Raw genomic sequence first — 14,613 nt, 5'->3', positions numbered from 1 at the left:
CCCAGAAACCGAGTGAGGAACAGGTTTCAAGAGGGGGAGATGGTGTCAAACGCCACAGTGATCACCAGGGAAGATAAGGACCAAGAATCATGTGGATTAAGCCCCATGGGTGGTACCTACAACCCCAAGACACACCATACTGGGGGAACTGGGCAGTTGTGGGGGAGCCTAAGTGAGTCACAAGTAAACTCAGAGGGAAAGAAGCCCTGCTGTAACTTCTGGGGTGGGCGGGAGGGTCAAGGAAGAATGTCTTTAAATCAGGAGAATGGGGGCTCCCGAGTGGATACTCCCAGTAGCGATTCTCTGTAGGCAAAAAATAATAAAGCAGGACGGAAAGGAGAAGCTGCCAGTTCCATGGGTTCACCAGTGGAGACAGGATCTCATCTCCTGGATCAGCCTTTTTTAGGAGCACAGTTGGTCCGTGGTTCATGACAAAGGAGAAGGCAGAGGACACAGACATGGTGACAAGCAGGTAGGGTAGGGTGTTCCCTGGGGCTCGCGTCTGTTTCCTCCATGAAACAGGATGTCAGGCCATCAGCAGCGAGTGAGGACAGGAGAGGCATCTAGGATTCGGGAGAGAGAACTAAGTGAGAAGCCATCTAGAAGAGAAGGCCAGGGGAGGATGGGAGGAGGAGGAGGACCACCAGGGAGCTGTAAGAGCACATCTGAGCTCCATGGGCAGGAACTCAAGGGCCAGGCCCCAGAGAGGCAGAGCCTTGGATGTAACTGGGGGCAGGGTTTTGGAAAAGTGAGTGGGATCCAGGAAGGGGCGAGCATGTGCTGGAAGAAGGGACACCACGTGCACATCTTGCTCTGAGTGGAGCCCCACAGGTGATGGGAAGTCCCAGTATCACCGGACGGGCCAGAGCAAGAGAAGAGACCAGAAACTCAGGCTCATGAAGAATTTCAAGAACAAAAAAAAAGACATTAATTCAATGAGCCCTTACTGGGGACTAACTCAGAGCCAGGGAATATGCTTCAGATTTAGGAAAACCCAGCACCAAAGCCTCTTCAGAGCCAAGCACGTACTGGGCTTCCCATGGTGCCGGTGAGACCAGAGCCAGGTCTGGGAGGAGAGCTCGTCCCACAGGTCAAGTTCATCCAGTCACCATGACCAAGGTCTTCCTGTTGCTTTTGACACAACCCCTAACAAGCACCTTGCAGGACGTGGCATGGCTCTGGCTCCCCGAGCTGCGGGGCTGGTGAGGAACGCTCGTCCCCCAGCCTCACCCCTGCTCTGCAAGCCCGCGGGGACGCCCCGCTGTAACTGCATTCCTGGTTGCAGTGATTGCTGATGCAAATAACCACTTGCTTTATTTTATCCATAAATTCCCTTCCTAATAACAATAAGGCACGCCAGGGCTTTGGCCTCGTGCCTTATTACACCACCTGAGGAGTGAGATAATCACCCAGAAATGTACTGCCTGTTGTGCATTTTATTACTTGAATACAAAGCGGTTCAATTCAAGAAACACTTAGTTGAAGACAGCATAAAAAAAAATAATCATATGAAAAGTAATTCTTCCTAATGCTACTGAGCACGCTGCAGGGAATAATCCTCTTCCAGCGGGAGAACGGTCTGGATGACCTGGTGGGTCTCCTCCAGTTCCAACTTCTACCAATCGCAGCATCATAAAGCCCGTGAGACTTCACTCACAATGGGAATATTCCAGACCGCCAGACCCAGGTAGGTCTGACAACACGAACAGACCTCAGCAGTCATGGGATGAAATCTTTCCAAGCAACTATCCTCCGGCGGCCCGCTCATTCTTCCGCAAACTCGGCAGGCCCCGTGCAGACGCAGGTGGAGGGAAAGAAGGAGAAGTATGAACCCCCCGACTTCTAGCAGCTCACCGTCTGAACTCGGACTTTTCGGAGAACGCCACATTTTTCAGGCACAGGTGAAGATATCCCCACTGCATGGACAAGGACTCTGAGGTAGCGGGTAGGAATGCAGTGACTTCCTGTCCTCGAGTGGCTGAGAACCTGAACTAAATCACTCTCTCTCCGGGGTTCGGGAATTTTCCCAAGAGATGCCGTCCTCAGGTCACCTCAATGGGGAAAGAGCTAGTCCATGTGTAGATTCCTCAGGAAGATACAACATGAGTTTTTTTTTAATTATTACTGATTTTTTATTTTGAAATGTATTTCCTTTGCACCTTTAAAAAAATAGTTTTGAAACGCGGTTGAAGCAGACACACAGACACGTATGTAGCTTTAAAGAGTGGTTCTCAAAATGTGGTCCCTTGGGGCACCTGGGTGGCTCAGTGGGTTAAAGCCTCTGCCTTTGGCTCAGGTCATGATCCCAGGGTCCTGGGATCGAGCCCCATATCTGGCTCTCTGCTCAGCAGGGAGCCTGCTTCCTCCTCTTTCTCTGTCTGCCTCTCTGCCTACTTGTGATATCTGTCAAAAAAACAAATAAAATCTTAAAAAAAAAAAATGTGGTCCCTTAACCAGCAGTATCAGCATCCCCTAGAACCTTTCCAGAAATGCATTTTCTCAGGTCCCACCCAGCCCAGCCAGTCAGAAACTCAGGGAGTGGTGGCCCAGCCATTTGTGCCTTAACAGGCTGAGGCCAGTGCTTAGGGGACCCTGAAGTTGATGTATGAGTCTACAGATTTAGAAGGAGGCTCTGTAAAGTCTCCTGCTCAATATCAAAATGAAGTAAAAGATCACAAATGTTAAACTGAAGTGATTCTAGTAGATTCGCCTAGCTATAACTGAGCAGCTATCTTGCCAACCCTTCGTTAAACATCAAACTTGTAGCGACCTTTCGGGTCAGATACCATTACCCATATTTTTAGAGGTGGGGAAATTAAACTGGAGAGAAAATAAAAGAAAAGAGATAAATAAAGAGCCAAATTCACCCATGAAGCCCAGACCTGAGCTCTGCTGATTTTAATGCTAGGCTTTTTGCCCAGTTGTGCCAGGGGTGTGTATGTGCGAGCACGTGCCCGCGCGTGTGCATGCATGTGTGTGCGTGTACTTGCACAGATGCATGAGTGACTTGTGTGCCTTCTCACAAAAACAAATACAGGAGAACAATGAAGTTTGCATATATTGATAGAATAATATGAAAACCCTGTCAGTATTCTAGAAGGGACACCTTGCGTTTGCCAGTCTAACACTTCTGCAACCTACTCAAAAGAACATGTAGAAAATTAAAAGCAAATCATCTCCATAATAATCTAATCATATATTAGGATTCCGGGGCTTGTGCCACCTCCCCCATCTCAGCCTCATATTCCCCTCAATATTCTAGACTCTGCTGGCAACCCCTCGTCTACTGTTCTAAACATAGGGATTATAAGAATGCAAGCTGATTTAGAAATATATTCCAAATGATAGGGTATCGTAAAAAACAATTTAGCCAGTCAACTGAATTCAATTTAGCAGAAAAATCTGTGGTTAAAAAGTGACCTGCCTCTAGGGCCTGCAGCCCCACGAGTCTGAGCCACAGACATCCTCCACCAAGGGCCCCCCCACTCACGCTGTCCCCACAGCCCCATACGGCTCTCACCTTCCTCCCGGACCTCACTTTAACCAGTACCTTCTCCTGCAGCATAAATTCCAAGCCTAAGCCCCCCAACACACACACGTTACAAGACAAACCCACACATACTCAGAAATCAAATTCGAAATCTAACACAAACCTCTCAACATTAATGTGCTTTAACGGAGTAGTATAAATAATGATTATAAATATATTGAAACAGAAAAACGTGTTTAGGACAATGTTAAGAGAAAAGGCTCTGTGGGGTAGACACTATGAACACAGTAATAAAGAAATGTGTTTTCACGTGTGAACAGGGTCCACAACATGGGACGAAAATAGCTACATGGCGTGGGGGAGGCAGCGATCTCTTTTATTTTAAATGCTCTTTGATAAACATCTCGTGGCATGTTGGAAAGAACATGCCTATGGGGCCCCCAGGCAGCCATGGCCTAGCTCAGCTCCTGCTTCCTCATGCTCCCCTCTTGGCCTCTTACGGCCCAGGGCCTCTCTCCCCAGCTAACTCCTGTCACCCACAGACCTGGGTATGACCGTCACCTCCTCGGAGAGGTCTCCCCGATCACCCTGTCTGTGTGCTCCTGTGCGGCCTCTCATCACGGCTGGTCCTTCCCTCGCACCGCTCTCCCCACGGCTGGAAGCCCCAGTCAAGTGCGGGGAATGACAACACGGACTCCAGGCTCCGTGACATAAAATGGGGCTTTTACGCCTCTGCGCCCCCAGTCCCAGAGTACCCGGAAGGTAACTGGAAGTATTTCTCAAATTAATGCATGAAGGATGTTCTCAGCCCTGTCACGCAACAGCATTCTCCTCCCAACACACACACTCACACGCACACACGCACACTCGTCCCTCTACTTCTGGACCCGTTTAGGGTCATCTTCCTCCTTTTCTGCCTCCCAGGGCCTAAGTTTCAGCATCACCCCTGATTCCTCACTCTCAGCACCCCCCCACCCCCGAGAACCAGTGACCGTGGCCCAAAAGCTCTCAATCGACACCTAAGGCCCTTGTAATTGTCTTCCCTGTCTTCCCCTGAGATGATTAGCGTCACGATACCAGGAGCTACATCCGATCACAGTGGTCCAAAAACTAAGGAAGGTCAGGTTTAACTGAACTCAGTGTTGTGGTTTTGGGATAACTTCTCTCAGTGGGAGCACAGATCCTGGAGGAAAAGCTTACACCATTTTGTTGGCGACGTGCTTTCCCAATCCCAGACACAAACACCTAATGTCAGGAAGTGTCACAGAAATTCGCTCTTACCTAATGACCATTCTCAGACACCCCCACGCCTAACACGATGGCAGACACGGCAACAGGCGACAACCAAGTTGTCTCAGAACTGACCGCACGTCGGCTGTCAGACAGCTGTTCCCATCTCAGAAACCGTTTCCCTGGCAGCCTTTTAAAATGTAGGAGCTGGAAACCATTACGCGCTCTCCTCCAGCTCCTGTGAGCAGACAAGGAGCGTTTAACACATCCTATTTATAGTGTAGACGCCGAGCAAGTCCTAGGATGCTGGCAAGGGAAAGTCGCGATGCTTTCCCCTCCGGAGTTCAGCGAAAGTTTTGACGCTGCTGCCACCTATCGGGCGAACGGAGCATATGCGGCCACGGACAAACCCGGCTTGCGGTCCCCCCGCAGGGGAGCCCGCTTCCATGGCCCCAGACTTGTTGAGTATCTGTCATCACGTAGAGCCCCGAATTAAGAACATTCAGCTTTAAGATGTATACGCTGATGCTTGTGAATACGATAAATGTGTAAGTTCCGAGACCATTTTGGCTCCCAAATCAGCATTTAGTATGCACCTTCTGCATGAATGACACAAACGGGGTGGGAGCGATCCCAGGATCATGATCAGCCAGTAAAGCACTTTCTCTCCAGGGAGGTCATACACCCAGCCCTGTAGGGCGCACTCGCCCCCTTCGACCCCACCAGTGGACACCGTACACTCCCTTCGGTCCCGCTGGTGGACACCGGCATTCAGGAGACAGAGGCAGCTCACCTGGCCTTGGTGCTGCAGGATTTTGTGCTGTTGACTGTGGCTTCATGCGTTTTGGTGCTACTTCGTTTCATTTCCTTCAAAATTAACGACTTCTGAATTTGTGGATTCTGAAAAATAAGAGAGCAATGAGTGAGCACAGATTGGCAGGCAGATTTTCTTATTTACCTTAGCAGGCTGCAAGAATGGAGCCCGCGGCTCTGCAGAATAATCAACGGATTTTGCAAGCTCCTGCAGAATTTCGTCAAACGCCTGAGGCAGGGGCGCCCGGGGGGCTCAGTGAAGCGGCTGCCTTCAGCTGAGGTCAGGATCTCAGGGTCCTGGGATCGAGCCCCGCATCGGGCTCCCTACTGAGCAGGAAGGATAGAGAAGATGGTTCTCCCTCCCTCTGCTGCTCTCCCTGCGAGCGCTCTCTCTGTCAAATAAATAAAATCTTAAAACAAAACCTCAGGCAGGTCCTCTACATGAATTCATACTAAATTGTAGGTTTCCCAGGGGAGTGAACTTACGTCAGCACAGTATGACCACCACTCATCTGCCCATATCACACACACACATATACACAATATCACACATGTAAGCCTACTGTGGTCCCCCTCTAGTTTCCTCACATCAGCCAGAATAATTACTTTAAAATACTGATGTCCTCATGTTACTTCCTTGCTTTAAAAACTCCAACTGCTTCCTACTGCCCTGAGAATTAAAACCAAAGTCATTTACGGTTGCCTCGAGCCTGTGCAGGACTCCGTGCTCCTCCTGCTGTCTTCCTCTCCCAGTTCCCTGAGCCTCAGCCACAGTGACCCTTGGCCGTCCCTCTGATGTGGCCTTTCTACGTGGAAGCTCTGTTTTTGAGTGCAGTAGCAACCCCCCCCCCCAACACCCTGTCCCCAGACCACTCATCCTTCTCTCAGGCCTGCCTAATGCGCTCCTCCCTGCAAAGATCACTGGTTCTCATCAGAGCCACCAGAGCGCTGGGCTCCAGCTCCAGATCCCAATCCTAGATCTAGATCATGGGGATGGTGGGGGCCTGGGAACATGCCTCGCTGGAAAGTTCCCAGGAGCTGCTGCTGCTGCCCCCCAAAACCAATGCTTCAGACATCAGTACAAATGACACTTCCGCAGGGAGCCTCCTTCGGTGCCCCCCCCCCCCCACTAACCATGTCCCCATTACACACTTCCACAGCGACCTCTGCTCTCCTTCGTAGCCCTCAGCCTAGTTTGGAATGACTTACCTATCCGCATGAGTATTCGGTTAATGCCTGTCTCTGTAAAGAGGGCTGTAAAGCAAGGGCCAAGTGAATTCACATCATCTGTATACCTCCGGATCCTGGGCCAGGAACTAGCAGCCAAGGATGCTTAAACTCACTGAGTGAATGAATGAAATTGCTTCCGCTCCTAAACCTTGGTAAGTCAAGGCAGAAATCTCTGCCTTTAACTGTGGCCTCCAGCTCTCTTTCTGAGCAGCTGGCAAGAGCTGTCGATTTACTTGTAAAACACTCTTCGATCTATTATTCCCTGCCTCTCCCCACCACTAACATCATGGCTGCATTCGCCCTCACTCCTGTGGGTTACAGGAACAGCCCTGCACATGTGTCCCAGGCCCCCCTTCTCCCTCTAACCCATGCTCCCTGTTGCCATGATCGGTCTTTCTCACGCACACAGAGAGTTGTGTTCTTCCCTGCCTTAAAAACATGCCATGCGGAACTATACATGTGTTAGGATCTCCCAGAATGACGTGCCGAGAAGAAAATGAGTGCATGTCCCACTAGTGAGACCTGAATCCAGTCCGTGCTTTAGTCCCTAGTGCTGACCTGATTCCCATCGCTGTGCTATGGTTCTTCTGTACGATGTTATCCGGGGTGGGTAGGGGGAAGACTGGGGGCACAGAGGAACTTTCTGTACTGATCCTGCAACATTTTTAAAAAGAGTTAAAAATTTTTTAAGCTTAAAAGAGGAAAAAAATGTAAGACTTCTCCAAAGCATCCAGACTGAAGTCAAACCCCTGATTGTGGGGGAAAAGATCCTTCATTCCCATCACGAGTAACCGGCCCTAAGTGACCACAAGGTACCAGCGCTCCATGTAGCCTATATTTTCACACAGACCTCCGCAGAGGCCCTGTCCTTCCCCACCCGAGCTCGGGCTCATGCTTTTGCCACAATTTCCCTCCACCCCTCTGGCCTGCCCCCTGCAGCTCACCCTTCAAGACGGAGGGCGCTGTCCCTCCTGCTTCCTTCCTATCTTCTTTAACTGAAACTAATTGAGCTTTTACAGAGAATCTGGTCTCATGGTTTTGTTTTGCCGGGTGTTTTATTTAATGAAGAAAAGGACGAAAAGGTCTAAGGTACTGTAATTCCATTCCTTTGCTAGCCCTACTACTCTGTGCGCTCTGATTCTCTGCTTCCAGAATTTTCTATTGGCCGTTTATCCATGGCCCCTGCTGGTCGGTGAGCCCTCCAGTGGAGGAATGGGCTGATCTCACCGCTTCACACTCAACCCACTGAGCTTTGTTCTCGATGGACCATAGCAGACAACACCTAGTATGGTGAGGGCAAGAAGGCTGAGCTAATCTTACCCTTGGTTCCAGAAGCTGAGTCGTGCCCTGGGCAGGAGCACAGCACTCTGACGTGTAGGTCATCTCTGGCTTCACGCCACCCACAGTTTAGGCTCTCCAAATAAAGAGAACTCTGAGACACTCATCAATGACATTAGAGGCGTCTGGCTGGCTCTGGGGGTGGAGCGTGTGCCTCTTGATCTCGGGGTTGTAGGTTCGAGCCCCACATTTGGTGTAGAGATTACCTCAAAATAGAACCTTAACCAAAAAATTACTTCAGAACTTGGTGAGGTAGAAATTAAGAAGGCTCATAAAACCAATGCCCCCACCAAAAGCACCAAGTCACAGACCCCATCACATACACTTCTCAGCCACAGGCAACCAAAATTGGAGGGCTATTTCCCTGCTACATTTGTTTATTTGCCAGAGAAGTATTAATGTCCAGTTTTTAACAGATGCTATTTATAACAGAATCATAACAAAAGTGCCATCCATCTGCCTTGGCATCCAGAGAAAACATAATTCAACACGAGAGTAAGAAATGTGTGCAGCCAAACAGAAATGGCATCAGAAGCAAAAATTGTTGGAACTAGTATCACGGGGTGGGGGCGGGGGGAGAGATTGTCACTTGGAAAAAGTTGCAAGCAACAAAAAGATTTTGGCAGTTAAATCCGAATACTTGAGAAAAATCTTTCTCCTTCTCTAATCTGGTATCATATGGATGTTTTATCATATTTTGGGACATATACCCCAGAAAGTTCTCTTTTTATCCTTCCATACACCCCGTCAGTCATTTCTGGAGCATCTACACTTCTGGACAATGGGAAAAAAACAGAGAGCCTAGAGTCAAGAAGACTTGGGGTCTAATTGGTTCCACCACCTACCGTCCAACTCACAAGTTAATTAACCTCTTCCTGACCTGGTTTCCTTATCTTCAACATGGAAACAATGTCTCTCGTTGAAGGAGATATTCTTAACCTGGAATCTAGGGACACGGTCCACGTGTGTGCTTTCGCAGACCTTCAAACCCTCGGAGATTAAATGCAAAGGTGTTGTGGAATGAACTTTCTAGAGAGAGGACATATTGCTTTCCCCAGCTTCTCAAAGGGCCAGGGAACCAAAAATCGTTCAGCGCCACGCTGTCCACGCTGCGGGAGGGTCATGGATAACCTTACCCAAAGCAGCGGACACAGAGCGGGTCGTACTCATGATTTGGTAACTGCCATCATTTTCTAAGTCCTGGGAAGGTACAGAACACACACGAGAGGCGTAGAAGCAGGTGGGCAGCCACAGTGTAAGTGGTGAGCATCCTCTCAGGGTTTTATAAAAACCACAAGGGAAGGCAAACCAAAGTCAGTCCAGGAAAAAACCCAGCCATAGAAAGTGACAGGGCGGAGGCAAGAAAAGTATCAGGACAGTGACATGACCGTCACTGCAGTGGCACACGGCAGGTGCTCAGTGAACAACTGTTGAGTAAGTGAGCAAACAAATGACTGGAACGGACCCAGGGGACAGGACACCAGCATTTACAAAGCCCCGGGGGCGGGGGGTGGCGATAAAACTGAGAAGGTGTTACTGAAAACAGTTACCATCCACAGTCCTTTCAGTAGTCCAAATTCTCTCCCTAACCGCTGAGAAGCCGGAGCCTACTCCTCAGTCCTTGTAGTAACCAAGCCCTGCCCAGCCTTTGTGATAAAGACCTACATGTTACAAAAGCTTTAGTTTTCCAGATGAATTAAAATGCTTTATTTGCCGGGGACACCTGGGCGGTTCACTCAGGTGAACCACCTGAGTGGTGTCTAACTCTTGATTTAGGCTCAGGTCATGATCTCAGGGGCGTGAGATCAAGCCTCACACTGGGCTCTGTGCTCACCGCAGAGTCTGCTTGTCCCTCTCCGTCCCCTCGCTTGCTCTCCCTCTCTCTCAAATAAATAAAGAAAATCTTTTTTTAAAAATGTTTTATTTGCCTGAACAAAATAAATTCAACTCCCCCGCGACCATTTTCTTTTTTCTTGAGTTAACAAGAAGCTCACAACTAAGTCTGCACCCTGTGTTAACCATTACGGACAATCGGAATACTTTCTCCCCCACCCCCGCCGCCGCGATGTTACTTTCCTGTTCTACTTGTAGTCTCCGCGATCCTGGTGAACATGTGTTTATTTTACCATATTATACCTATTATTGGGCGTCATCTCCAAGCCTCAGGGGACTTCGGGAGCAGATAAATATCTGAGTGTGAGAAGCATGAGTCAAGAACACAGAGGTCCTGCCATCAGGCAATCCTGGGGTACAAGGCACACTCTACTATTTCTCAGCTTGGAAGGCCCTTAACTTCCCTGAGTCCCTTTTCCTTCAACTACAAAATGGGAACTGTTCCTTTTTGGAAACAGGTAGTGAGGACTAAACTTAAAAAAGGATGCGAGGCCCTGGGCGGTGCCTGGAACACAGTAAGTGCTCGGTAAGTACTAGCCAGGAGTCGCAGTGGTCACCGTAGGGCTAGAAGCAGAAGCAGAAGTCATAAAACTACAGATAAATAGGTATAGAGAAGAAAAACAACCAGAGCACCCAAAACAACGTCAACCAGGAAAGAGACAGTAAAAGGTCAAAACCAAGAGGCAAAGGGTAGAAACCAAAGCTCTTTGGGGCTAGAAACAACATATTCATGGGCTCTCTCTGTTTACAGGCTTTTCTCAAACACGTCTCTTTCCTTTGAAGCTCCTCTTCCAAATGGTGTAGCATTTCGATGAAGGTGTATTAATATTTAAGAGTTACAAGAATCCAATCTCCATGATGGTGCAAGCCTATACCTAAATATAGTTGGCAAAAAGGTCAGCTCACTCGCGGTATCTGAAGGGAGGGAGGCAGCGTTAGCATCTTGTGCCTCTCGCACTTCCTCACGCGCCTCGTACAGCACATTGGACCATCCTGGCAGGCGAAGGAGCCATCCAGGAAGACCTTCGGGGGCGCACACCGACTGCTGACCTCCAGCATTCGATACAACCTCAATACACACCTGCAAAGAAGCTGTATCACAGCAGCTGTCCTGTCAACAGCCAGTGGCCTCCCCGTGGCTTCCTGCGCCGGGCAGGCACCAGCCCACTGAACATCGTCCTGGAGCTGGTTCTGTGTCCATGTGCCGGTCAGCTGCAGGAGTCACTGCGTGGGCGCTGGAGAGATCTCCGTGCATGGGGGATCAGGTGGGTGCCTGTGAAAGGGCAGGAAAGGGCCAAAGTTGGAGAGCAAACTGCAAGTCTCAAGTAAGCGCTTCTTGACAAGTTCCTGCAAGCGCCTCCCTTGAGCCAAGCAGCATATGGAGGGTGGAGGGAAAAGGAAAGCACACGTCACCAAAATAACCCACGTGCCCTCAGGAAGCTTGCAGCAGGGTTGAGTGGGAAGGAAATGCTCCCAGATAATCCAAGGGGCCAAGCCTGTTCCGCTTCTGAATGACCCCCCCCCCCCCCCCACTGAGCCAGTCAATCTTTATGGAATGGAAGGCAATGGATAAAGGACAGAGTTGGAGGGACGACGGTGTGTGAGTCAAGTTCATTCACAGCATTTCTGAGAGTCCACCCATTTAGGGGCACACAGGACTCAAGAAGCGTTATTAAACCGCTCTTTTCGAGTAAGAGTCCTTTTCACAGGGACAAGGCGGTCTGAGGGGCAACGACTTTTAGGAGGGGAGGAAAGGACAGAAGGTCGAGGGGAGGCCAGGGGGGCCTCAGCCCGCGAGGTAAGGATGCTCTGGGCAACAGGGCGTTTCACAAAGCGCTTTCCAGACAAAATTTCTGAGGGAGGCAAGGATAACTGGGTGTGGTCTGAGGACAAAGAATGTTCTAGAAAGGCCAGCGATTCTTAGCAGGGGACACAAATGCCGGGCTTGAACTCCGGTTCTGCGGCTCCCTGGCTGGGTGAGTGTGCACAACCCCCTTCACGCCGCAGGGTTCAGCTCCCCGTCTACAAGCGGGAGGCCATGGTCCTCGAGGTGGCTGTGGGGACCCGTGAAACGAGGGTCACGGAACAGTCTGGAAACTGGAGTGAGCGAAGGCATTGCCACAGATTTCCCGTGCGACCTCCACAGAGGCGGGGAGGAAGAGGTCGCCACCTCCCACGTCGTGGTCTGCCTTCCCCAAATATGTCGTCAGCCCACGGCACGGGGACCGCACCCCGGACCGCAGTAGCGCCGGAGCCTGCGACGCCGGCTGACACACGTGCGGCCCCGGTGAGCGAGTCACCAGCCCACGGGCACGTTTGCGGGCAGGAGGCTCCGCGTGCCCGGGTGAGCGGTGAGCCGCAGCCTTCTCCGCCCGGGCTGTGGGACCCTCAGAGCCGCCCGCCCCGACCCTCCTCTTGCCCTCGGTTAGCGCGCGGGTCGGGACTCCGAGGCCGCACCGCCTTACCCGAGCCCCCTTGTCGCTTCTCCACCTCGCGGAGCCACCGCAGAGCGCGCGGACCCCAGGCCGCGCGTCCACAGAAGCCCAGCCCACTCGCCGTCTCTAGGACGCTGTTGCCCGAGCAACGATGACACGCGCTGACTGGAGGAGGGGTCTGCGCACCCGGCAAGAAGCGAGGCCCCAATTGGCTAAATCGGTAAGTGAGAGGCGTGACCAGGTTGGACCGGTGCTCCGCCCCCGCGGGAGGAACTTCCGCCGGAAGCCTGCGCGCAGGGCGCGGGAACCGGCGGAGTGCCCTGGCGAGGGCGTCATGATAGTGGGTTTCTGTGACGTGCCCTTCGAGCTAGGGGGAGGTCGGATTGGTCCCTTGGAACCGCATCGAAGCGCGTGGGTGTGAGAAGCCGACAGCCTGGCCTGTAAAAGCCAAGCATAGGAGAGCGGGGCCTGGGTCCGGATGAAGGGAAGAATGCGGGTGCAGCGCGGAGTGCGTGCTGCGCCCTTCTTAAGGGGAGCGCTCGCCGCGCCGGTGGCCCTTGCGGCACTGCGTGTGCCTGGCTGTGCCCTGCCGGCCCCCGAGAGGCCGAGAGCCGCCGGGAGGCGGGGCCAGCCTGTCCCCTCACCCACCCCACCCCTGCCTCCCGCCTCCCGCCTTGCTGCACCCTCCGCCTCCAGTTAACCGCGCCCCCTGGACATTCCCATTTTACAGACGGGAAGCCAAGGCCCAGAGAGGGTCTTCTGTCCCAGGACAAGCAGCTACTCGATGGCAGAACCGGAGTTAGCACCCAGGCAAGCTAGTGGCGGCCCCCCTTCCTGAGGAACCCTCTGCACGTCTCGGACAGCAGAGAAGCGGATGATCTGCGGTCCCGCTCGGCCACCTGAGTGCGCGGCCGTGGGAAGCTGGCCTTGCCTCAGCGACGGGTACGGAGCGCCTTCGCGCTGCTTGACCTGCACCCTGGGCGCCCAGCCTCGCCTCAAGCTGTAGGAGTGTCTCTTCTTCTGCTTCTGTTCACAAGGACGCCGGCCCTCCCACTCGTGTCCTAAATCCCACCCCACATTGGCCTTCTCTGGGACTTAATTGCCTAGGGCAGCCAATGCTCAAAGTGTGTCCTGGGAACCCCCCGGGAATCCTGAGACCCTTTCAGAGGGTCCATAATTGTCAAAACCATGTTCATAGAGGGATATGTGACTTGCCTTTTCACTCTGATTTTCTCATGTGTGTGCAATGGGGTTTTCCAGAAACTACATGATGTGTGTCATTGCAACAGATCGAATGCAAACGAAGATAGAAGAATCCTGCTGTCTTCTAAAACAGCGGACGTTGTAAAGAGATTCCCAAAAGTATAAAACTGCCTCTCTTTTCATGAAATGTTTTGTTTTGGAAAGCTATAATTTTTCATAAAAATGTTAATGTTAATGAATTAGTAAACAAATACTTAAAAATTTTATCTGTTTTGCTTTCTGATGTGGTAAATATTGATAGAACTCACAAAAACCAAAGCTCTTGGGATCCTCTGGATTTTTCAAGCGTGCAGATAGGTCCTAAGGCCAAAAAGTTTGGTCCTGAGATCAAAAGGGCTTAGGTCATTGGCTCTTTCCCATTAGGGCCAACAGTCTCATTCTGTTTCTCCCTTTCTCTCTCCCCTGACCTCTTTCCCTCAGAAAATATGGTCTGGTATCTCACATCTTTAAAAAAGAGTGGGGGTAGTCACCTGGGTGGCTCAGTTGCTTACACGTCCAATTCTTGATCTCAGTAGCCTACCTACTTAAAAAGAAAAGAAAAGAAAAAAACGATTCTCATCTAGTTTCCACCCCATTTCTCGGCTCCCCTTACCCTACTTCTCTAAAGATGTCTACTTGCTGTCTTGGTTACCATTCACTCTGGATTGGTCTTACCAGAGGCAGAGCCCATTACCCCCTGGTGCCTGGTCAATTTTCATGAATATGTCATCTGTACCTGACTTTGCCTCACTTGGCCTCTCAGTAGCATTCAGCCCACCCTTCCACCTGAAACACGCTCTCATCGCTCCTCTGAAGCCACGCAACCCTAGGTTTCACCCTGAATCACCTGCTACTCCATTGTTAGGCCGCACTGCTGATCGCCTCCGTGTGGCCTTCAGACCTTAGGGTGCCTCTGGTTCTGACATAGGTCGCACTCTTACA

At 51.1% G+C, this 14,613-nt stretch overlaps 1 protein-coding gene across 6 annotated transcripts in view; it reads right to left on the bottom strand.

The window, feature by feature from the left end:
* EFCAB6 (EF-hand calcium binding domain 6) overlaps positions 1-12,643 on the bottom strand; it is a 220,566-nt gene extending 207,923 nt beyond the window's left edge. For 5 of the 6 annotated variants that reach the window (XM_082738840.1, XM_082738846.1, XM_082738842.1 and 2 more), the window contains exons 1-3: positions 12,460-12,643; positions 11,076-11,267; positions 5,514-5,620 (exon numbers count right to left, since the gene is read on the bottom strand). In XM_082738840.1, coding sequence (XP_082594966.1) covers positions 5,514-5,584 — 71 coding nt within the window. In that variant the 5' untranslated portion in view covers positions 5,585-5,620; positions 11,076-11,267; positions 12,460-12,643. Of the gene's footprint in view, positions 1-5,513; positions 5,621-11,075; positions 11,268-12,459 lie in introns of those variants that run through there. The other variant, XM_082738843.1, reaches the window with a different exon arrangement.
* Positions 12,644-14,613: the final 1,970 nt, after the last annotated feature.

This window comes from Mustela nivalis (genome assembly GCF_964662115.1).
Source record: "Mustela nivalis genome assembly, chromosome: 7".
Lineage (NCBI taxonomy): Eukaryota > Metazoa > Chordata > Mammalia > Carnivora > Mustelidae > Mustela > Mustela nivalis.
This window is presented reverse-complemented; position numbering and strand designations above follow the sequence as displayed.